Source organism: Rhinolophus sinicus, linkage group LG04 (genome assembly GCF_036562045.2).
Source record: "Rhinolophus sinicus isolate RSC01 linkage group LG04, ASM3656204v1, whole genome shotgun sequence".
NCBI classification, from domain to species: domain Eukaryota; kingdom Metazoa; phylum Chordata; class Mammalia; order Chiroptera; family Rhinolophidae; genus Rhinolophus; species Rhinolophus sinicus.
This window is the reverse complement of record NC_133754.1, coordinates 101,336,368-101,362,465: the sequence shown is the minus strand read 5'-3', so window position 1 is coordinate 101,362,465 and position 26,098 is coordinate 101,336,368. Positions and strand designations below refer to the sequence as shown.

The following is a 26,098-nucleotide window of genomic DNA, read 5'->3' as shown; positions in this document are numbered from 1 at the left end:
GTTCAGAAGGCAAACTCAAGGGCAAAAAAATTTTTTTTTTTTTTAAAACTGCATTATCTCTGGGGTTTACAATGCACTGGCTCTTAGCAGAAACCTAGAGATACTTGAATGAGTAAGTAACAAAGGATGGATAAGCAATTCCCCAGAGAAGCTCAACTGGCCAATAAAGTTATAGAAAATACTCAACCTCACTAGTAATCATGATAATGTAAGCACAGCAGCCAAGGGTTCTCCCAGTCAAGGATACTACCTACTGTTGGTGAGGGTTCGTGAACATCTATTCTTGACAAAGCCAGTGTACAAACACTACCTAAAAACAGCATGTTTTCCCAAGACAATAATACATAGTAAATTTTTAAAAAGAGTCAACAAGCATTCAACAACTCTCAGGCAGACCCAAAGGTAAAACCTTCGGCAGCGTAAGTTTTTTTGTTTTAGGTAAAGCCAAGCATGCAATCAATAAGAGACTTTTTAAAAGCGTGTATCTTTTGACCCTGCAATTCCACTCCCAGAAAATAAGACCTGGATCAGTGCAAAAATTTATCACAATGATAATCATTGCTGCGCAATTAACAAACAGTTACAAATCACCTCCTCATCTAAAAAGATTGGTGAGACAATGGTAATCCATACAATGTGGTATTATGTGGCCACCAAAAAATTGTCTAAAACTGTAAAATGGGAAAATGCTTAATAAACATTAAAAACATCATACAAACAGGTATAACAAACCCATTTTTATTTCTTATAGTCCATATGCATAAAAACATGAAAATGTTTGCAGTATTACCACTTAGTGTGAACATGGAGGATCCAGTCTTCTTGGTGTTTTCTCTATTTTCCCAGTTTTTTCCTTACAAAAACATGCATTACCTTTGTAATTAGAAAAGAAGGGAGGGTTGGGAGTGAATTGCACAAGTATTATAAAGTGCTGCGTACCTGACAAAGTATTCTACCCCGAGACTGCCACCCTCAAATGGTAGTTAACTACTGCTACTACTCATCACGGCAGGAGGGGTGCTTGTTCGGGCTCCCCAACTTTAAATGAAGCCCGCGAGGTGGAACACACACCACCAAGTTCAGCCCTTCTAACTGCTGTAGGAACCACGCCCCTCATCCCAGCTTTACAACTTACTAGCTCTGTGCTATTCATCTGTTAAATGTGGTAAAATTATTTTGCTTATAGGAATGTTGATTTAAATGAATTAGTGTCTCATATATAACAGAACCCAGTACACAGCAAGCCTTATAAACACTGGTTATTATTTTCTCCCAAAACAAAACTGTTGGATGGTGCCCCACTTTGGACACAGAAATAAATGTCTTGGGCAGAAAGATATTTATGATAACATCAAGTCTTTGCGTGTCAACACAAAAATAGATTAATTTTTCCCATTACAGATCATTTATTGATCACCTACCCTTACTTAAAGTTCTCGTAACAAGGTTTCCTGCCACCCTTTTTAAGGAGAGAAAAAGTGTTGTGGAGTGTACATTCCACAGCACTCCACCAGTGTAAAAAACAGGCTGAGGCTCTTAAACAAATCACAAAACTTTAGTGAAAGTCACATTCATATATCATATCAGTTTGTATAAACTAGTGTTTTTCCTGAACCAACATTTAAAACATAGAAATTTAATGAACCCAAACTGTACAAACTGCCAGAAACTAGACACTACTTTTCCTTTTTAACTCAGAAATCCTTACTGTAGTTCTTTACACAAGTACAAAATAAAGTCAACAAGGAGAACACATTGCTGATCACTTTAATTTATAAAACAGATTGCATACTGCATGGGCAGAACCAAAGGTAAAATCTTCACTAGCTTACATTTTGTTCATGACATGGCCAGTGTATAAACACTACCTAAAAACATAGTACGTTTTTCCAAGACAGTAATAAATATTAAACTAAAGAGTAATAAGAATTCAACAACTCTCAAATAGATACTCATCAAAATAAGGTAAGTCTAATGTGTCATTTGCTAAAGAATTTAATGCTGAAGTGGAAAAAAAGTCATCAAAAATATCAGTCTTCATGGAACTTTCCAAATTCAACGTTCTAACGCAGGCATTATGGGTTAGTGGGTCTGGCTGCACTTCGCCCTGAATTTTCTTGGTGGGGCTGCAATAATTATGTTCCTGTCTCAGGTGTGTGTTCTGGGGAAGACCGTTTAATTCACCAGGTACTGGTGCTGGGGTATGGTTGTCTCCCACCTCCAAATACCTAAGGTCAGGCCCCCCGTTCTCTGAGAGCTCTGCCGCAACAACAGTGGTAGGAGACAATAATTCCGCTAAAATTTCTTCGTGAGTCTGACCACTGTATGGGGAAGCACTAGGAATGGTGGTTCCTCCCGATTTATTATCAGCAATATCAATTTGATACTGTAGTTCTTTTAACAAGTCTTCTATTGATTCGCCATCGTTTGGAGATCCGCAATGGGACACATGTTCTAAATTTTCACTTGGAAGTTTTCCATTTGGGGGGGAAGACATAAGAGCAGCTAATTTCTTCTTTTTTGCCTTAAGTTTTTTAAGAAGTTTTAGGCGAAGTTTATGAATTGGACCCGCAACGGAGTCTCCATGGTTTGCTGAAGAAACACCACCTGCATTTCCATGAGAACTGTGGTTGAGGGGAGCTCCGTAAGTGGCTTCTTCACACTCTCTCAAACCGTGCAGGTCAGCAGGGACATCGGTGTGTACAGAAGCCGGACTCCCTGATGGCGGCTGACTTGCTAACGGGGCACTGGCTGCTGGGGGCTGACTCGCACACCTCTGAGCTTTCCTCGATGCCCGGTTAGTCTTCTGGTGTTTACCTTTGGTTTTAAAGCCACCAAAATTACTTGCCCCCTTAACTGAGGGCTGCAAATCAGTGACAGTGTTTCTATTATGAGCTGAAACACATGGTGGCATAAAGGAAGCACCCTTGCTCAGTAAGCCTTTAACCCAGCTTCCCACAAACGGCTTCTTCTGATTTTCTTTCAGAGATGGATTCTGTAAGGACTTAGCTGTTACAGTCTGAGAAAATGCTGCAGTTTCTCTTTTCTTCAAATGAGACACCTGAGGTGTGACATGTTGGTCTGGTTTTAATTTCTCAGTTTTTGGTGAAAGGAATTGTTTTAAGGGAGCGTCCTTCTCTAGGGCACCTGTGCCCTCAGTTTCTAGCAACTTTACTCCCCGTAGAGGCCCCGCAGCCTGAGCCTCAGCCACAGGTTTAGTGAGGACAGTGTTTTCTGTACTTGGCTGTAGTGCCTGCATGTTGGTAGCTGCAATCTGAGACGGAAAGCATAAATCTACAGACTGGTCTTGGGTGAGCTTTTCCTTACATGGAGCTGACAATGAAGAAGCCATTAGCGACTCTTGTGATGGCAAAGTGTTTGCTCTGCTGACAACTCCAGTTGTTGCCACAGGTGTATTTCCTAATAGGAAACCTTCAGAGCTAACCTGTATTGCTTCAAGTGTCAAAGGTAAAATATTACTGTCCACCAAACCTTTCGGACCTGAAAGGAAACAGTGTCCACGAGCTGCAGCTCCATCCTGGGAAAGAGTATTAGGAGCAACTGCCACATTTGTGGGGTGACTTCCTGAGGTCGCTTCAGCGGAGGCAGCATCACCCACAGAACACAACGCTGCAGGTACCTGTTCCACAGCCCCGAACGCATGCTGATCATTAGTCTTCTGAAGCGGCAGACAGGCAGATGCTTTATCTGTCACTTGGGATATTTTTCTTTCCCAAATAACAATATGTATCTCTGAAGCAGGAACTTCAAATTTCTCACGCCTTTCAGAACATGGGCCTTTCAAGTCATCACATTCCAGCCAACTTCCTGGGGGAGGAGGTAGGAAAGCGAAAGAGGTGAGACATTCAAAAACCACCATCCTAGGTTAACTTTCTTCTGGCCATTTTAACCATTATCATTGAATAGCCACTAAAGGAGAACACTTGAAACACGACCCTATCCGTATGTCACCATTTTTCTCAGCCAAGTGTTTAAGTCCTAATTTGGATAATAAAGTTATGGACTAACAGCCAGAAAAGCGAAAAACTGAGGTAGTTTCTACCCTTTCCTAAAACAGCCACAAAAATTAAGACAGAAGTATATTTAACTTCTGGGACTAACAATACAGTACCACGTAATTTATCCAACAACATCAGAAAAGAGATTTCTTTCCATGTATATGACTTCTCAAGATGAACGAAACTGTTATCTCAAGTACCAACATTTGTTTCAATTCTTCTTTTCTTTTTTTGGCTAAAAAAAAAGCTTAGGTAATTAGGTATCTTGCTTTTTCCCGCTGAGCCTGTTTTCTCATTTGTCAAGTGAAAATGAGATAATGGATGACGAGGGAGTTTAATCCCCCGGCACATGCACAAAAACTCAAGTAAAACCACGCACTACGTTTATGCGGATGTGCCTTACAAACCCCCTGAACCCACTGCCTCTTATTCTAGACCCATCAGAACTTTGAGACTGTCGCTTGCCTTTGTCAGTGGTTCTCTACTACACGTGCATATTAGAATCATCTGATTAATATTTGGACCCAATCCTCAGACACGGACCATTGGTCTAGAGGAGAACCAGGACATTTTTTAAATACGCTAACTGTGATTTTTATATGCTGCAGGGTTGGAAACCATCTAACCTCTTCTAACTGCAGAGGATTTTTCATTCCCTAGAATGCAGTAAAAAGTTAAAATAAGTTGGTTTTTCAGTTTCTGTTGAAGTTGAGAACCACTTCCTCCCAAATTCTGAAGTAGGGTTAAAACTTTGTATTAATAATGTGAGTTTCAGTTTACTAAGTGATTTTATAACATACTGTGTCATCAATCCAAATCAAGCCCAGGAGGAAAATATCAAATATGAGAAGTGTCCAAACAAGAGAAAATAGAAAAATAAAAAGATATCAAAGTAGCCTGATACAGTAACACTTTAAGGGGCTGGGTTATCTTGGCAAAGTGAACATTGGAAGGAAAACAACTGAATCATAAACCTCATTAGACAAGTGGACATTAGCAAAATCCATGAGCTGTACTTTTACTGAAAAGTTTAATTATTTAAATAAAGGCTTTAGCTCGACTGTAGCTATTAGCAAATTACCACATCTCCCTGAAAATAAGATCTAGCTGGACAATCAGCTCTAATGCGTCTTTTAGAGCAAAAAATAATATAAGACCCAGTCTTATATTACAGTAAAATAAGACTGGGTCTTATATTAATTTCTGCTCCAAAAGACTCATGAGCTGATCGTCTGGCGAGGTCTTATTTTCAGGGAAACACGGTATGGATTTCAGATAGTCCATGTCACACTGAGAGAAGGCTACATAGTCTGTAATGTCTAATAGTCTCAGAAATAGATATTTACTTTATATTACTAACAATTGCAACTAAGCAAAACTTGTTTTATTTGGATTTTTTTCTCAATTAAAAACCTTCAGTACCATGCACTTTCTTTTTAAGAGAAGTACAAGGTTATATATACATAGAAATATCAAAACTGCCACCATTCATTTTTCTGTACTGAACACGTATTACTCATGCAATAAAGACAAAATTAAAAGCAAATATATTAAGTGGAAAAAAGCAAACTGTAAAGCAAACTTTAATATATGGCTTCATTGCCTGTCTAAAAAAGAAACATGCATATGCATGTGGATGCCCATAAGTATGCTGATAGAAGCAAAGGGAAGTTAGGAGTGGCTCCAAACCACAGCGGCAGTGTAAAGGACAGGGCAGAAGAATTAACGGCAAAGGTAAGATAAACAGAGAAAAAGAGTCAAGGCAAAGTCTGTCTAAAAAAAATACCAAGTTTAGTCTCTATGCCTATTATCATAAAAGAAAAATGTTTAAACACTTACCATCAGCATCTAAAATCCATGTTATAAAATGATTATTTGCGTGGTACTGAATTACAGAAGTTATTTGGTAAAGACAGCCTTCGAAAAGAAATGAGTAGGGCTGCAAGTCGTTCCGTGGCAAGCCCTCTACAAAGTGCAACATGAATACAGGAGACACTCTGTGGGGAGAGAGGAAGAGAAGACAAACTTAATGCCATGTGCCCGGTTATACGAAAGATGGTCCGGAATGAACGAGTCACATGCAGCTTTCAAGGCTAACTGCACTCATTTTTCTTGAGCACCTCCAGATGCATGCCTTAATTAGAAACGGAGCACTCATTCTGAGACACACGGAATGGTAAACCTTCCTCAGAACAGGGTCACTCACAGTTGGGAGCCATCACGCAAAAAGGCTCTAACACAGACATTAAAAATTGCTCTGTAAGCTGCACAGATGCGTCGGCTTAAAGACCTCTCAGTAACTACTCTGTAGAATGAAAGGAAAAAGCCAGAACTATTAGAATTCTCTTTGGTATCAAGTGCCCAAATGAACTGCATTTGTTAGGGGGGGACAGGTAATATGTGAAACAAAGTCACAAGCCTAAGATGTGAAATAAGCATTTAAAAAACTCCAACATGTTAATAATTTGGCCTATTTCTTCCCGTTATCTCAGGAAGTAGAGAGGTTCATCAAATTAAAATTTCCACTTAGGCAGCTTAATTTGTAACTAAGTAGGGAATAAAATACAACACACTAGTTGATTTACTATAAACTTTAACAAGACATCATAATGTCAAAAATACGTCATTACAGTAACATGCCAAACTAGAAAATAGAACCCAAAGATGAGCCTCAAGGAACTAAACAAACTGCTCAGGATTTTAAAAAAATGTTGAATTTTTTTTCAAACATTAAAATGTGACGCTGGGGCTTGAAAAGCGGGTATGAATAGTTAGATGACATGATATACACCAAGAAGCCTCAAGCGGAGCAGTGGTCCCAGTGACCTGCTGCCCCTGGATCTCCTCATCAAGGAGCGGCTCCCTCAACACTTAGATCTCAACGCGGGAACTCGGGCAGCGACACAGACTGCGGACTTCCGGCTAAACAGATCTTTCTCACTCTGCCCTCCCACTCAAATGCTATCAGACGGTGAAGGACAGAAAATGGTAATAGACCAAGAGGACAAAGAAAAGCAAAGGAGACATGAGCAAACAAGACAAGAAGAAGGTAAATATTCAGGAGAAAAAAAGCAAACAGGAAAGTGGTCAATCAGATGGCAGAATGGATGAAGTGATGATGGAATGCTACAGAGTGGGCGTACTGCTGCGACGAGAACCCCTAAGAGACTCCGTATCGATAGGCAACAGTTGCAAAATGGGTGGTTAGGCCCTGGGCTAAAAACTGGGCTAGTGAACGTGTGTGCAACGTGTGTACAGAGTACTCCCTGCATCAGGCCCAGAGAGGAACCAGTACAGACTGAAACCCTGGAGCAAAAAGGCGAAAGGCAGCAGAAAAGAGGTTCCCAGGGAAAAAAGGGAAGGAAGACAAAAATTGTGTAGCATTTGAGTGTTCAGAAAATTATTAATGAGTGTTTGAAGAATTTGTAAAAAAATCAATGCGTATATAAACAAAGCAAATGAAACAAAAGGCAATGAATAATTCCAAGAAAAATAAAGAGTTACAAAAGAAATGAAACACAAGCATGTCTACTGCTGGCTAGAGAGGGGATATGTGCATATTTATAACAAACAACGTGTGATTTAACCAAAATGTAATCACACTGGAAGGACAGGAAGGTTCAGGAGAGATGGGCCCCAGACCCTGGCTGAGAGCCCTAACACTCAACTGCTATCAAAGGAGAAGACTGGACAAAGTGGGACAGACTCGTGGTTTTGAAGAGTCAAAGTAAATACTAGCTGAAAGGTTTAAAGCTGCCTGGAGCTGGGGTATGAGGGGCACTGTTTCTTCCTTTGAAGTCGTGGCACTATCAGGTTGAGAATTGACTACTTGGATGAAAGCAAACCTTTAGGAAAGATTCTGAGGGGTTTCTTGGCACATCCAAGGGCATCAGAAAAGGTAAGATATGACTATCACTGGTTCTTTATTACATCAAATTATACCTCAAAACATTTCCTTATGTAGAGTTCAAGACAACAGGAAATGAAGGTTCAAGAGGACGTACACGTGTGCGAGTGTATGAACAAGGGACACAAACTGCCTAAAGTGGGACTGACCTGGGAGTTTAGATGTGGGGCTTCTGGGAATGCTGGAAAGGTAATTCCGGCCCATGGCTCCCACTGAGCACAAGCAGAAAGGCTGGCAAAACCTAAGGAAACCACATCTGCTCAAGGGCAGCAGAGAGCTTACAGGAGGATGAAGAACTAGCAGGCTAAAGTCTGGGAGAAGATGGAAATTCAGACATGAGCCTGTGGCTCATCTTTCAATCACCGCAGTTCTTAAAATTAGATTAAGGAAATCCCAGAATTCTACTCACTCCAGGCACTTGGTGGAGGAGAGAAAAATTAAAGTTTAATATCCTTAAAGGGAGAAAAAAGGCAGAAGAATGAAAGGCACTTGTAGGAGAGGAGGGTGAGCTCTTCAGTGGCATTAGCATTTTGGTGCTTCACAAATTCGTGTTAACTCAAACTTCTGCACAATAGGTTATAGTCATCACTTTCAACCCTACACATTAAAAAATATGTAAATCCACTTTCATTTTGTTTTAAACTCCATAAGGCAATTTGAACTCACTTTTCCAATACCATTTTTCTTATCTGTGACTTATTGTTGCAATTGTTGCATGGACCAAAATGGGCAGCATTAAGTGGGTGCCACTCAGGAATGACATTTGTAAAGGTGACCAGATTCTTCATACACCTATAAAAACAGAAGACATAACTTAAATTCACTTAAATCAAATTCATTCATGTTAATTTAAATCAATGTCTAAAAGAAAAGGCACTCTCCTTCATTTGTTTATTCATCCTTAACCAACCATATAATAAATGAATAGGCCTAACCCTAGGAAAGCTCTCTGTGCAGACTCTCCACGTTTATTCCGTAGAGTTTTCCGCTATGAGATGAAGAACCTGTTAAAGGCAGGGTTTCTCAAGAGCGGAACCACCGACAAGAGCAGCACCATGAAATTCGCACTGGGTAAGTCTTTGTTGTGGGGACCGTCCTGTGCACTGTAGGATGTTTAGCACCACGCCTGACCTCTACACTCTGGGTGCCAGTAACAGCCCAACTTGTAGCAACCAGTATCTCCAGACACTGCCAAACGTCCCACGGGGCGCACATTGTCCCTAGTTGAAAACCACTGTTCTGAGGTTTTCAAATTTGTTAACAGCTCGCCCATTAATAAATTCACAACGTGGCTATCCATTATTTACAAATCAAAACGAAAGGGGTATTTCTAAATACAGAATCAGGAATAACATACAACTTAATTTCCTTGATCCTTAAAAAATTAGAACATCAGTTGTGAAAGAATTTTGTTTTCACAGGTTACACACAAGTTCTAAATTTGCACTTTGGCATGAATACTTGACAACAATAAGCATCTAAAAAGACGATTGTTAAAGAAATGTACACTGCACCTCAACGGGATTCACTTTAATGAAATCATCTTTAAAAGAACTATTATTTATTACCTAAGAGATACGAGCTTCTTTTCTAAATAACAGCAAATATTGATAAATGATAAGTGTGATAAGCACAGGCTGTGGAAAGGAGATCCATTCTCAGGGAAGCTAACATTTTAAAAGCAAAGAAGCACAAAGTAATCAACAAATGCCTCTAACAGAGGAGTATACAAAACACAGTTTCCAGGAGTTCTGAGAGGTGTTCTTACTTGGCAGGGGGTCTGGGGGGAGTGGAAAGGAACGGGCTACACTCCCTACGTCCTGCTTCCCACTGAAGAATTCCAAAGAAAACCAGCACTAGGAATCTAGCAAACCATGAATTTTCCCCTCTTCTGGTTTAAAGGAACAAGCACATTTTTGTTTCTGGGGCTCAAATTTTTCCTTTTAACCTTAATGGTGGAGAGACTTCAAGATAAGGTGGGAAATGTTACCAAGGGTAGAAAGAACTCGGGAGAGAGCAGTGCTACTAGTGGAAGCAAATTTTATTACTCAGAACCACTTTCAATTGAATCAATCCGTTTTGAAAAATAGAAAAACTGACTGACCTGTTTTGATACTTGTACCCACACTGTGAACAGTCAAAGTTCCAAGAAAAAGAGTACGTGAAGAGCTTTTCAATGCAGGGCTCTATTTTTAAGAGCAGGGGAAATGCAAACACAGGGCTTTCCATATCACCTTCAAAAGGAAAGGAAGAATTATAACTCATAATGAACAGAAAAAGGTAAACCCAAATTATGAACTGTTGTCTTTTCTCACTGTACTCACAGTATTAATACAGGTGAACACGTACATATAACAAAGTAAGTTATTAACTTTAGCAAGGGGAAGTTTTCAAAGCATTTTTCTAAAAAGGTGCATAATAAAGATTTAATTATCACTTCATTCTCTATTTTTCTTGGTAGACACGAAAACTTTGTAAGACAAAAACATACCAGACACACATGATCTTCTCAGATCTTTTTAGCTTTTCTCAGGAACAAAAAATCCTCACAACTATAATAACCCTAGAGTATTACAAAAACAAAATGAAAATTTATAAATGTTTTGCTACAGATACTAAAAATAATATAACTGGTGAAATACAGTAATCTCAGAGTCAGAGAAAACCGTTAGAAAGCTATTTCCATCCCGACTCTTGGTTGTTCTACCTGTGGAGAGCATGACACACAAGGGTTCCAGGACCAGCCTCAGACCTCCTGACTCCTCACCAGAACCCTCACTGACCACTCTTCTTAATCTTTTTTCCCCCCTTTTTTAAAACATTTTTATTGGGGGAATATTGGGGAACAGTGTGTTTTTCCAGGACCCATCAGCTCCAAGTCAAGTCATCGTTTTCAATCTAGTTGTGGAGGGCGCAGCTCACTGGCCCATTTGGGAATCGAACCAGCAACCTTGGTGTCATGAGCACAGCCCTCAAACCAACTGAACCAACCGGCAGGCCCCTCTTCTTAACCTTTTAACAATTAAAATTAAACTCCAGTAACTTTAAGATTAGAAATCTGAATTTTGTTGTCATTAAAACAAAAACTGAACCATGAGTACCGTCTTCCAGGGTGGAGACGGGCAAGCGAGTCACATGGGATTTTACATCCCTTCTCCAACTGGTTTCTCTTTCCCGTCTTCTGGGAGCTCAGATGCCGTACCAATCTGGCCTTAGAAAACATCAGTCCTTCCATCCCCTCCCTCCCTCGGCACAGTCTCACTTCCACGGTCCAGTTCTCCCCCCGTCTGGAATTACAGTTGCCAGGACCCAGCCTGGAGGAGTCACCTTGGCAGGACCAGAGGCAGAGTGGCAGGTGTTACCACCTAAGCATCCTCTATAAATATCAGTAGTTACAAAGGCTCTTTTAATAGTCACTTTGTGGTATGGTCCCACTGCCATTTTTGTACAAAAACATAAAGTCAAAACATTTTTTATAAACAGAAATACAAATCAACCTCCGAAAAATGAACATATGCAACACCATATGCGTAAACAGTGTGTAGTATAGCATGAGTTCCTCACTAGTTCTCAGCCTTTAAATGCTTACTCTATTGTAACTAAACATTAGTTGAAAAAGTATATCATTTATTTCATAATGACAACAGAATCTTCAGGTCTAAGAATACATAAAGTTCCCAATGAATCAAAATATCATGAAGGAGCTCAAAGCACAGTTAAATAAGCTATTACAGATCATTTTAGGTAATTCATATAGCTCCTAAATTGACCTTTTTTCCTTTGATTATTACTTTTACAGGTATTTATTATAAAGCATACTAGAGAACAAATAATACCAATGCTTAATTCCAATTTTTACAACCTCCTGCCTACGTTAGTTGAGTGGTTTCTTTGCCTTTAGTCCCTTCATTTGCCACAATGCAAACCCCTCAGTGACCCTTTGCTGCCTAGCTAGTCAGGTTTTCTGTTAATAGCTCATTAATGTCTTCTGGCCATGTTGCTATGAGGTTGTCTGTCTTTTTTTAACTGATGTTCTTTGAAAGATATACTGGATATCATTATTTCTTTGTTCTATTTTTGCCCCGAGGTTTTAAATTTCAATGTAATCATATCTACCAATCTTTTATGTATCTTATATGAGAAATTCTTTCCCACTGAGTGATAAGTATTTACCTATATTTCTTCCGAAGTTTTACAACTCTGCTTTTCATAATTAGGTCTTTATACATGCTGGAGTTCCTTTCTGACTATCGTGTGAAGTAGGGATCCAATGTTTCCCCTGATTTAGGAACCAACTGTCCTGGCATCATTTACAGGCTGCCTTTTCTCTCCCCTTGATCTGCATCACCGCCCGTCGCAAGAAGACGTAAGCAAAAGGGGAGGGCTCTGTCTGGTCTATTCTGTCCTGCTGGCCTGCCTGACCTCACACTGCTGCACAACACACACTAAATTCCTCTTCCAACTTATACAAAGAAGTAGCAACCATAACAACACAAAACCCTAACAATAGCTTTTTCCTGTTTTAAAAAACGAATACAGGGGCTGGTTAGCTCAGCTGGCTAGAGCGCAGTGCTCTTAACAACAAGGTTGCCAGTTCAATCCCCCTATGGGCCACTGTGAGCTGTGCCCTCCACAACTAGCTTGAAACTACTACTTGACTTGGAGCTGATGGGTCCTGGAAAAACACACTTACAATAAATAAAAGTTAAAAAAAGAAAAAAAAGGACTATAGACATTAAATGAAAAGAAAACACCAAATTGAAGGTAGCAGTTACCTTTGTGGGGAGGTAAAGAAGAATTGGGGAAGAATACAAGGGGGCCTCAGTTGTATTTGTAATGTTATGTTTCTTAAACTGTGGGGAGGGAGAGCAGAGAGGACAGTTTACAATGTGTTTTTTAAAAACAATAAACAAAATGATAAAATGGTTGATCTTAAAAGTTTAATCAACATTCCAGATCAATACGGATTCTACTTCTCTTTCTTTAGTAGTACTTTAAAATCTTTAAAATACATGTTGCTATTCAGAATGAGAACACATACATGGTAAGATTTTACCGCGCTCTCTGAAGCAAAGATTAGATTTCTTTGGTAAGATTGTAAGCTCTGAAGTAGCACCTACCACTGTGGAATGGCTAGTAGGAGGGATTCTATTGAATTAGAAGAGCTCGGTGCTTGCCCAATTGCTGTGATTGCACAAATAATTTAAAAATCCCATCTCTGTTACAAAGAAAACCAGGCCCAAGGCAGCAGTGGAGCAAGAGGCAACTTTGTTCTAAATGTAATAATCAGGGGTAAGAAGGGTGGTGATTCAGACCTGGGAGAAACCACTATTTAGTTCAACCGGATCTGGAGCCTGGACCCTGAATAAAACACCAGGTCACCTAGGAGGGAAATGATACCTGGGAAGTGCAGCCCCTTGGGTCTGACTCTGCTGATCTTCTGGAAAAGACTCCTTTGAAATGAGTGCCCACCCAACAGATCAGGGGTTAGCGTAAGGAAGGGGACTACTAAGGAGCCTGGGGAAAGTTTTCAGGGTGATACTAGTACGTCCTACATCTCAGTTGTGGTAATGGTTACGCAGCTATATACATTTAAAAGCGTTTTATTATATGTTAATTATGCTCTGATAAAAAGGAAAAAAAAGAATATCTATTCCATCTGAGTTTCCACCTGATGATAAATTAGAACGGTCCTCTAGACCTAGAGGAGGCAACGCCAAAGATTTGGCAGATGGAAAATCCGGTTACTATTATAACAGTAAACTTGTATCTGTAGGAATTAATAAAAAAGCAAGATAATAAAATTAGGGGACAAATGTGGGACAAAAAACTAAGAGATACTACCATGCAAAAAAGACACTGCTTCCAGACATGATATCGGGATCTGATGAAATCATGCCACTCACTGAGAGAAAAACTTGTTGAAGGCACTGATGTTCTACGTGATTTAACATGGGTAACACATTAATAGCGGTACTATATATTCTGCTACTACAATACGGTATCAATAGGAGAGTCAATACAAGGACAAAGAGAAGTAAAACAAAAAGACATCCATCCCCCAGCAACAAACAAACCAACAAACCACTACAGCTCCTTGCGCTGTACTAAAAACATTTAGAAAGATCCAAAGATGTAGCGCCCTTGCTCCACTCGGCTCCCAGAGGCCAAACGCCAATTCACAGAGGACGAAGCAGGTGCCTCTTTTTAAAGATTACGAAAACTTTCCCAAAAGGTATCAGTATATTTCTCCTGTATTCTACTGGCAAAAACTGTACCACATGTCCATTCCTAAATCAATCACTGGCGGGGGAGCAGAATTAGCCTGGGGTTTAGACCAGAAATTCTCAACCTGGTGCACCAGTAGGAATCACGTGGGAGCTTCTAAATGTTACATACCCGAGCTCCATCCTCGAGAGTCTTTTAATGGGCCCCTAGCACTAGCATTTACTTTTAAATTCCCTAGGTGCTTTCTAATGCACAGTCCCCGCCAAAAATGCTGGACTAATGTACTGGGGAAAAGCACTGAAAAAGCAACCAGAGGTGTACCCAAGGCTTCACCTACAGGTTCTGGGGCTGCGTCCACTCAAGGGGTGGGACCCAGCCTGCATATTTATATGAAACAGCTCTGCCCACCAATGATTTAACCAGTAGTCAATTCCTAACCAACTACCCAGGCTCTCTCCCAAGAATCTGATCATCTAAAGTAATAAAACAATATTATCTTTCCTTATCATGTATGTCTTTACGGTCGATGAATAATACAGTTAAATTACATAGATTACTTACCTAATGTGCATCTAAGCTGAGGCTGAAGTCTAATAAAAATTTCATCTCTGACTTCATTCAGACAGGTCTCTATCTTTGTAAATATTTCTGAAGAATTTTTTTTACAATCTCCATCTAAAAATAAAATACAGAACATTATCAATTCCTCATCAGTCTGTATCTTTTCAAACAAAATTAAGACATTACCATGAACAAAACTTTACCAGTCAATACATTTTGAAAACCCGAATTTCCTTAATTCTTCCTCCTCTCTCTGTGGGATCTACCACATATCCCCTCAATATCTGTTAACAGCACAGTATCACTAACACTGACTGATGGGGCACAACCTCAGTGAAAGTCTTTCTCATCCGGGTAACGGCAGGCCTAGCAGGAGCTGAGCTGAAATACTCTGCCCCTCTCGGAGACGGCTGAGGCGCTCTCTTTACATGTGATTATTCCTTGTGCCACAGACAACGTCTGTTTAGTCCCCTTTGATTGAACTTAGCTAGATCATAGGAACAGAAAAAGCTATAAGGAGTCTTAATAAATTATGATTAATTCCCAAACTAACATTTGGCCTAAATGCCTCCTTTTACATCTTTTTTCGGGGGTGGGGGTGGGATGGGAAGGGTCTTCAATGACATCATAGTGTTTTTATAATTCCATATCCTGCATTTTTCACTCAAATTTCCTTCATTAAAAACTCTGCAGACTACTTATTACACTCCAACTAAACGGTTTTATTAACCATCCCCCTATCTCTGCACACTGGCTTCTTTTTCCACTGTTAGAAATACTATGATGACAAACATCTTTGGGCACATAACTGTCCACGTTTCTGATAATTTCTTTAGGATAAAAGTCCTCAAAATGGAATTACTGTGACAGAAACTATCTAAGATTAATAAGAAAACTATTTTGAATAAAAGCCTCTATATACATGATTCTAGTTACTCTTAAGCAACAAATAGGTCTTTTCACTCAAATCTCTTCCAAATAAATAATCCATACATCCTGATTACAAGCATCAACCACAATTTTTATTTGACCATGCCAAAGAGAGAACACTTATAATTCAAAGTAATGCAGCTCAAACAAACGTAATTATAACCATATAAATACTACTTTGCTGTAAAAAATTAATATAAGATTAAGACATAAATTTAAAATTAACATTCAAGTCAAAATTTGAATGAGATATCCTTTTCTGCAGCAATAATTGAACAATTGTCACCACTCAGTATTGGGGTTCCTGTAAGTATAGAAAACAGGAATAGAGAGAAGATAAAAGCAAAATGCTGTGAAAAACTGAGTTTTAAAAATTGCTAAGAAATTCAATCTCAAAGTCAAATTGAAACAAAATATTTATCTAACAAAATGACAATTTTGTAAATGTTTATACCCAGAGGTGCTGTGAGTGTTCTGGGATGTTTCCTTCTACATATGAAAATGTAATTATATGCTAGTGTAAGCCTTCTGGAAAGCCACTCAGAAAGAGTCTTTATATTCATATTTTAATATTCCTTCTAGGATATAATCAACAATGGATTCAAAGAATAGATGGATATTTGTCATGATGTTTATTCATAACAGCAAAAAATGGCAAGCAGCTTGAATGGCCATCAAGGGGAAACCATGTATAAGATTTACATAAAAGATTGCATGACCAAAGTCAAGTTGAATAAAGGTGAAGATTCTTTTACTAGCAGATAGCAAGACCTAAAAAGCCCTAATGATTAAAATAGTGTGGTATTAGTGCAGGGACAGATATAAAGCAACCAAGAGAATAACACTAAGAGGTAAGAAACAGCTGTATACACATATTGAATGTTATATGACAAAATTGGTATGGCAGATCAACTGACACAAAAAGTAGAGCTAGAAAAATTGGCTACGCTATGGGGGAAAAAATGGGACCTTACCACACACCATACACAAATAGTAACTCCAGCAGAATTAAGAAATGTGAAAAGCAAACCTTGATGAGTTTTCAGTGAAAATATAGGAGAATGACCTTCTGATTTGGGAGAAAGATTTCTTTCAAACGCCACATTACTAGCTGCAAAAGGAAAGATTAACAATTCCTATATATCAAAGGTATCTTTAACTCTTTCACTGCATTAATTGATTTTAAGATTTTTTTCAAAATGTGTCAGAAATCCACAAAAAACAAAAAGTTGATATTTTGACTATTTTACGCATTTAATAAGAATAGTTTGAGCTGCTTTGTATGTAAATGATATTATTTTTATGTATAAGCATTTCAGATATATTCATTCAGATATATCTGACCATTGCAGCAAAAGGGTTAAAAAAATAAAAACACAAATTATGGAAGAAAACCAATAAAGAAAATCAATAAAATTCACCGAAGCCATCAAATTAAAGGTAAAGACACAAAATACAAGTTGGGAGATTTAGCGACACTTACCGTGTTTCCCTGAAAATAAGACCTAGCTGGACCATCAGCTCTAATGTGTCTTTTGGAGCAAAAATTAATATAAGACCCAGTCTTATTTTAATATAACATAAGACCGAGTATAACGTAACGTAACGTAACGTAACGTAACGTAACGTAACGTAACGTAACATAACACAAGACCAGGTCTTGTATAAGACCCGGTAATATAATATAATACTGGGTCTTATATTAATTTTTGCTCCAAAAGATGCATTAGAGCTGATGGTCCAGCTAGGTCTTATTTTCGGGGAAACACGGTATCAGACACACACAGAGCAACGAGGACATATAAAACTCATATGCACCAGTAAGGACATGGCAATGGAACAAAACAGGGTCATACACAGCAAGCATTTCACACAAGGAGGAGGAGCTACACAGGAAGAGCTGTTTAACCTGAGATCTGGGAAAGGCAAACCATTGTGCATAGTTCAAATAGCAAAAATCTCCAAGTGTGAGAATAACCACAGGAGACTCTATGGATCAGGAAGAACTCTTATACATTGCTAACGGAAGTACTGATTAGCACAGCCACTATGGAAAACAACTGGCTACATACTGTAAACTCAGAGCCTATGATCTGGCAATTCCTCATATAGCCAACGGAAACGCTACAGTATCCCAAGAGCCCTGTCTGAGAGTAGTCACAGCAGCAGTATTTCTAATGGCAAGAAACAACCCAATGGCAGGTGAACTGATAAATGCATCGAGATATTTACAAAATGGAAATATTCTACAGCAATGCAAATCAACCAACCACAAAAGCAAGCAGCTCGATAGATAAAGCTTTATAAAAAGAAAAAAGGCCCCAGAAGACATAGTGTATAATATCCTTTCTTATAAAATTGAAAACAAATTAGACAATATATTGTTTAATTTGTTGTTTAGACATACACATGCAGGACAAACTATTAAGAATGATAAAACACATTTCAGGCTGCTGATACCTTTGGGGGGAGATGGAGAATGGGGTGGGAGGAACACATAGGTAGATGTAAGTTACTGGGAATATTTTAATTCTTCTTGGGTTTGGGATGGGTTCATGCGTATCGTATTTTATAGAAAATAAAACAAGAATATACCCTTGTGAAAAGAGACTTTGGGGAGCTGTGCAATTGTGGATTTGTATTCAGCCATTGATTTTGCTTTACGGCAATTTAAAACTTAAAATTTTACTCTGCTGGGCTCTGTGACGACGATCATTATTACCCTGCCAGCTAAAGACACACCACAGCTTTTCATCTTTACTCCGATTTTTGAAAAGACTGCCTTTTGGGGGGGCAGTCATGATACCGTAACTGGTGTTATTGCAAGCTTCCTGACACTCTCCCTGGCTCCTTGCTCCCAGATCTCCACATAAAACAGAGGCTACTGACGGCATCTTTCCCACGTGCTCTGAGACAACACTCACCATTAGCCCCTTGACAAGTGAAAGGGAAATAAAATGTTACTACCGACCTTGAACTCCATCCCACTGACTGGTGTGCAGCACACTGGCTTCATTGTACTTCGTAAACAACTGCCAGATCACTGATGCCTCCTTGGAGCACAGGTCCGTCATCACGGCCTTTTTGACCACTTCCAGGTGCACCAGCGCCAACAAGATACAATCTAACCAACAGAGAGCGTAAGTGTTTTTCCATTGAACACATGCAGTCTGGCTCGATGCTGTGCATGTGCTCTCCAATGGCATATCCACTTCAGACCTGCCTCCTTCATTTTGAGGGGCAGGCTCCCCAGTTCCAGAAACATCAACGGTAGTAGCATCTTCTTCAGCAGCCATGTCAACGACAGCAGCTTCCAAAATCTCATCCTGCTCCAAGGACTCACTGGCCTTAACCGGATTCTGGGGCCCACTGGGCAGTGAGTCAGGCAAGACTGATGGGGTTTCATCTTGTGTTTCTCTATTATGTTTACTGTTCGAAACTCGTTCACCACCAAGAACACAATGATCTTTAATCTTTTTGGAATCTGCTAAAAGAGGTGAATCTTTACAGTTTGTTTCCAAGAGCTTTCGTTTCTGAGGCTTATTTGGTGTGTGATGATCTTCCCAATCAGGAGAAATTAAGTTATTAAGTGATTTAGAGCCCAAAGGATAAATGCACTAGAAAGAAAAATAAAATGATAAAAACCACAAAAATTCAAATAATCTCAAGTTTTACTTTACTGTTTCCAAGTCATGAAAAATATGTATGAAATTTTAGCATTAATTTGACATGAGGGTATAATATCATCAATCTCAATTTTAAGGAACTAGGGATAAAGGTGAAGCAACCCCAATGTCCATGGACAAATGGGCAAAGAAAATGTGGTCTATGCACAGAATGGAATATTACTCAGCCTTTAAAAAGGAAGGAAATTCTGTCACCTGCTACAACACGGATAAACCTTGGGGACACTGTGCTAAGTGAAATAAGCCAATCACCAAAGGATAAATGCTGTATGATTCCACTTACACGAGGTACCTAGAATAGTCAAATTCACAGAGACAGACAGTAGAATGGCCATTGCTGGGGGTGGGGGGTGGGGAGAGTTGGAAAAATGAGTTGCTATTTAATGGATTCAGAATTTCAGTTGTGTAAGACGAAAAAATTCTGGAGGTCTGTTGCACAACAAAGTGAATAAAACTAACACTCCTGAACTGTACACTGGTTAAGACGGTAAATTTTATGTTGTGTTTTCTTACAACTAAAATTTTTAAAAGGTTTTTTTAAAGAAGCAAAAAATTAAAAAACAATAAATCTTTACCAATCTCAAGCAGAGTCAGCACCCCTGCTTAATTAAAAAGAACACTACACCAGGGCCCTTTATGGTTTATTGTTCTTTTCATCCATACTCCTAGGTAAGTATATTCACCAAGTCTCATGGTTCAGTCGCCTATGTGTTGATCTCACTCTCCACCTTGTACACAGGATGCAACTGTTGGTCCCACAAACCCCCAGATACTAGTCAGATGTCTCAAGTCTGACTGGCCCTCACCTCCTGATCTTCCCCCCAGTCTTCCTTTTCTCATCTCAGTGACTGGCTATTTCATACTTCCAATTGTTCAAGCCCAACATCTGGGGCTCATCCTTGAGTTCCCCCTCTCCTACCACATACCCCAATCTTTCAGCAAATCCTTTTGGCTCCACTTTCAAAACACGTAATAGAAAAAGCCACGCCTCATCACCTTGGTCACCACCTGCTCCCCAAGAATACTGCCACTGTCTTCCAACTGGCCTCCCTGCTGCACGTCTTGCCCATGACATATATTTTCAACCCAGCAGCCACAGCGAATCTTTTAATAGGTAAGTCACACCATGTCACTTTTCTACCAACATCCCTATGAGGGTTCTTCTTTTCAGCCAGAGTGAAAACCAGAGACCTTAAAATGGCTGAGAAGACCCAACTTGGCCCAGCCCCCTCCCCACTACTTTTCTGGCCCATCTTCTCTGACTCCGCTTCCTGTGCTCAGACCTGCTCTGTTGGTCTCCTTGCCCAGCACAGACGTGAACAGGCAGCCTCCACCCTCAGGGCCTCCGACCTGCCACTCTGCCAGGGGATCGCGCCTGTCCCTCTCCTTCAGGTCTCTGCTCAAAGGTCACTTTCGCAATGAAGCGCGCCCTTCACCACTCGACTTAACATCACAGACTCCCCGTCCCGACACTCAGTCCCCGTGGCTGTTTCTCCATAGCACTTCCATGGCCTCACACACAAAAAGAGACAAGACTTTACTTGTCTATTTTCTTTCTCACTCTAGAATAACTTTGAGAGTAAGACATTTTTGTTTTACTGGTCACATCCTAGCATCTGAAACAGTGCCAACTCAAAAAAACATTTACTGAAAAATGCAAAAGACACTGATTTCTACTTGTAAGAATGCTTGGGGTTTTCTTTGAGTTGTCCCTAGCAAAGTATTTATAACCAACAGTGTGATTTTAGTCGAGTTTTTTCCAAACTTGGCTCATCATCAGACTGGTCCTCAAAAGTTACAAAACTGCAGAAATCTGGGTCAACACTACTGAATTGGCACCTGTGAGTGAGACCAGGCGCTTTGAAAAGCTGCCCAGGTGCCTCTGATGAACTGCTGCTTTACCTGGAATAAAAGTATCTGAAATTAGACTGCAGTCCAATCCCAGCACTGCTGCGTCATAAAGATGCTGAGTTCTGAATGAACACTCTGCATCTGTTTTCTTGTTCACAAAATGGGAACACCTACCTTGCAACATTTTGAGACTAAAATGTGTGTCTATAGTTTGTCAAGTATAATAAAATGTAGAGTATTAAGGAATTTAATGAGCTCCTACATAAAAATTGTACCAGTGGGTACAAATTACTATAATTAATCCTAATAGATATTTAGAGCCTTAAGTACATAACATGTACAGATTAATAACTTCTCCAAAAAGTCCCAAAGTTAAACCAAAGTTATGGGAGAGTAACTACTATATAGCAACAGCTAACAAGCTCCCCAAAACAATTTAAAAAAAAACCACAATCTTGAAATGAATCTTCTCTCCTCACAAATCTAAACACAACAAAAACATACACCTGCTTGCAATAGCATACCAGACAGATCTAGAAACTGATTATCTATGTATTAAAATGTACAGTCAAAAAACTACAAAATGAGTACAAATTTAAACACTGAAGAAAAAAGAAAGAGGTTAAAAACCGTGATGCTATCTAAGATTAATACTTTACCTGCAGATCCTCACACAAACAGATAGATTCTTGAAAACTAATTCGGTAAGTCTTTAGGGCTTTTAACTTTCCCTTCTCTCTACAAGCAGGGCAATACCCATCTGACGGGATGTTAGCAGAATCGTAATTCTAAAAGAAAAATAAAGTAAATTAACATAGAGATATTCCTAGATCGTATCAAAATTACAAAACATTAAATGGAAAAGTAACCAGAAAAAAATTACAACTTTCACCTACAGGTGTCCTGGCAAGATTATTTTCAACATGGCAAATAAAAAAAGTGCACATAGGCTTTAAATACAGCTATCATTCTAAAAAGAATATATTGTAGTTTTCAATATTAAATTTCAAGTGTTAAAAATAGCATCAGTTTTATCTGCAGGAAGAAAAGTAATGTCAATTGCCAGGGAAAATGCATGCTCCATATTTTCAAAGAATAGTGAACCATAAGGTCTATGCTTTATTTCTACTTTCCCATATTAATAAAACACAGAGAGGTAAACACAGTAAAACAATCTTTCGCCATTGCTGTAAGATTTCCGTGGAAGACATGATTTTTTAGAAGTTAATTGGTAAAATTAAAACCGAATTAGTCTCAAAAATAGGAGGAAAAAACCCCAACTTTGCACTGAGGCAAAAAATAAGTTCACTAACTTTTCCCAAATACCCCACAATGTGGAGTGATGATACCCCTATATCAGTCCCTGGTCCAATCACTGGCAAACCATTTCCAGTCTTCGGGGAATCCATCATTCCGAGTCATTGGCTAATTTATGTCACTTGAAACATGTCAATATCACTAAGGATTTTTCAATGAACCCTGAAAAAAAAAAGTCAATAGACAATTAAATAAAAATCCTATTTACTTTGAAAAAGAGCTATGCTATTTTACAAGATGTATATACATTAAATATTATATATTGTGAGAACTAGTATATGCCCTAGGGTAAACATATTCTGAAATTGTAATCTTGAGGTGAAAACAAAATACCTAAATTTATTTATAAATCTAGCAAATTTGTGGGGGGAGGGCAGAGACTGCCAATAGGACTGGTTTTCACAATAGACTTATTTATAAGCAAATTTATCAAAACTTGTAATAGAGATAAGTATTATTTAAAGCCAACTTATATTAGCCAGAGTTTGAAAGCCTAAGTTTTTACAGTCTACGCACAATTTGAAATAAGTATGTTAGCATTATACTAAGTACTTTTAAAAATTCAGATTCATTGTGCCATTACTTGACAGGGACAAAAGAACCCCTACTGCTTTCAACCAAGAATATGTCACAAACTGAGAATAATGCTACTTTTTAAAAGCTGCCAACAAATACTATTTCATATTAAAGTAAATGATCTGTACCAGAACAAAAATATAAACATTGTTACAATACAAATTACACACATAACAAGCTTGTTTTGAGTGTAGTCTTATGGCAGAACCACATTCAATAAAGTCAAAATTATGAGACTGGAGGTCAGTGTTAAGAAAAGTGCTTGTTAAAAGTAGCTTAGATATGGACTTAAAATACAGGGAAACCAGACACAGGAGACCTCTAAGCAGAGTGAATCACCACTTAGCAGGGATGCTGCAAAATAATTTCAAGCCAGTCTGTCCCGCATCTAGGAATCCATAATTCTATGACAACCATCTCCTGGGAAACTGCAGCTCCCAGTTCACTTTAAAAACTATTATGCTTTTTGGTTCCAGTTATATACAGTTTAAACACCTTTCAAACCAAGGAATAATTTAAATAATAAAAATGTTCAGAAAGTCAGTATCAATGAGTCTCAGTTTTCAATTCTTGAAGAAATACCCCAAGGCGGAGCTTCTTAACCACAGCACTACAGACGTTTTGGACCGTTTCATTCTTATTGCGAGGGCTCTCCTGTGCCTGGAATGACCTCTACCTCCTAGATGCAAACGGCACTCACCCCTCTGCTCTAACAATCAAAAACATCTCCAGACATTGCCAAATGTCCCCAGGGAGCCAAAAAAAAGGCCCCACTGAGAACCACTGCCACAGGATTAAAACAAGTTTGGTGCTAAACTTTTTCTTTTTAAGCTCCTCAAAGACACCAGTTTATTATCTTTGGCTGGTACTATTTAGAATCTGCGTAGAAAAGGGAACTACCTCAAACTTCCATGGTTCCCGAGTGGCTAAAGGCATGGGCTTTGCACTTGCAGAACTGAGTTCAGCGATTTATTTGTAAAATTGGCTGTTCTAAAAATTAAATGCAATAATAGATGTAAAATGCTTAGCACCTGACACAGTAAGTTTTTACTATTTATTTGGTGCTAATTTTATACATCACTCTGTAGAAAATAAAACACCTTTTATCATTCTGCAGTGTTCTCAAAAGAAAAATTGGCAATCTATGTATCTTGAAAAAATTGTTTTTAATGAAAATTTCCATCTGCTTGAAGGAATCTAGAAAACTTTTTCTCCTGGTTCTCGCTCTCTCTCAATTATAAAAGTAAAACACAAAGAGCCTTCAAATCTGCTCCCCTACCCCATCACCAACATTTCAATAGGAAAGGCAGGTACCACGTTTCCTCGAAAATAAGACCTATTCGGAAAATAAGCCCCAGTTAACATCGTCAGATAGACGGACACATTTAGTATGCTATGACGATGTTCCAGAAGACGACATGACTGTATTTGAATAAATGTAGATTGTGTTGTACGTGAAAAAATAAAACATCCCCTGAAAATACGCCCTAATGCATCTTTTGGAGCAAAATTAATGTAAGAGCCGGTCTTATTTTTGGGGAAACACAGTAGGTTGGTGGTTGAAACCCTAAATATGAAGAACACCTGAAAACAAAATTAGGTTAAAAAATACCAGAGAAGGGCTATTCAGGTCTTCCAAATACAATTTCCTTTGTTCTATATACAAAAACCCTGGGGTGATTCTTACAACTTAATTTGTTCCTAAATGACTGCCTTCATTGCCTTCCCTTAAAAAATAACAGGCTCCTCTTTCTTGCATCTCTCACGTATATTTTGGTATTACCATCATTCCAAACACATATACTAGAAAATGTGAGTGGACAGTTCTTTGGAAGTTTCCCTCTTCTTCACGCAGCAAGTCACCAAATTCTGCGGACAGTTCTTTGGAAACGTCCCAAATCCCCACCTCTCTTTCCATCCCATCCACACTCCATATCACTGCCAAAGTGATGCTTCTATAAAACAAGTCTGAGTCTGTGTCCCTGCTCAGTTTAAAATCATCTATTAACACCAGCCCGATTGTTGGTAAGTCCAAACAGCGCAGTGTGACCTAAAGGTTAGTACTATTACCTAGAATAAAGCTCGCTGTACTGTGAGCTCAAACTGGCAGTCTTACCCTCCTCCATTCCACTTCACCCCCAGTATCTTTCTTCTGACGCCCGCTTTTTCATGACTTCTCTGAGCCACTGATACTCCAAAAGCCCGAATGTGAATTACTAGCCCAGTATGGACCCAGTCACAGCGCAATGAATGTGTAAAGCTGGCCCTGGGAACAGCGAAAAAGATAGTTAAGATTAATTCACAGTCCCGTGTGCAAAATGGAGAAACCCAGACGAAGAGGAGGCTTATAGCTATTTGGGCTTGCCCTCCAAGACCAGATGGGCTCAGCACGAGAACTGTCAAAGGTGAGGTCACAAAAGACTTGACGCCTAGGCTTTCGGCGCCCAGCGGGGTCAGGTACCAACCCCAGCCACAGTGAATCAGAGACAGACACGACCAAGAGGGATCAGACTCAAACCCAACCTGGGAAACCCGAGGAGACGCAGAGTTCCGTTAACTCCCCCCCCCCCCATCCACGCTCCCCGGGGGAGTAAAACAACTCTGGTTTCTCTTCAGCATTTACCTCTCCGAGCCCAAACAAACCTGTAACGATATCTCAACACCTTAATCCCCAACCCCTCCCACCTGAACCCGGTCCCAGCCCCTTCCTCCCCCAGCCTAGCCCACCCTTTCAGAGTGCACACTACCTCACAGCTCAACCCAGTTCTGTCCCCTTTCCCTATTTTCGGAACTGAAAGACACTACTCCCCCTCCCTTACCTGTGACGGGTACTCTTCTCCGCACAGGGTCGACCCGATCTCCTATTTCAGCTTGAGCTCCACACCGCGCAATGCAACGTTCACCCCACGTTCTACCGCTGCCGGCCCCTCCTCCTCCTCCTCCGGCCTCTCCGCTAGGAAAGCAGCTTCCGGCTTGAGTCCGCGGCAAAAGAGTTCCCCTTCCTGTTCCGCGCGGGGCCCGAA

At 39.5% G+C, this 26,098-nt stretch overlaps 1 protein-coding gene across 8 annotated transcripts; it reads right to left on the bottom strand.

The window, feature by feature from the left end:
* Positions 1-712: 712 nt before the first annotated feature.
* Positions 713-26,064, bottom strand: USPL1 (ubiquitin specific peptidase like 1). Of its 8 annotated transcripts, none has more exons than XM_019736546.2 (10): positions 25,895-26,055; positions 25,146-25,341; positions 22,496-22,661; positions 21,842-21,970; positions 18,617-19,262; positions 14,716-14,829; positions 10,031-10,160; positions 8,593-8,718; positions 5,859-6,016; positions 713-3,828 (listed from the first exon to the last, which is right to left on the bottom strand). In XM_019736546.2, exons 3-10 carry the CDS (start codon positions 22,592-22,594, stop codon positions 1,931-1,933), a joined length of 3,300 nt encoding a protein of 1,099 aa, XP_019592105.2. In that variant the 5' UTR covers positions 22,595-22,661; positions 25,146-25,341; positions 25,895-26,055; the 3' UTR covers positions 713-1,930. The 8 variants fall into 8 exon arrangements, with proteins under 8 accessions (XP_019592105.2, XP_019592108.2, XP_019592106.2 ...); XM_019736549.2 differs by having other exon boundaries at positions 22,532-22,661; XM_019736547.2 differs by having other exon boundaries at positions 25,192-25,341.
* Positions 26,065-26,098: the final 34 nt, after the last annotated feature.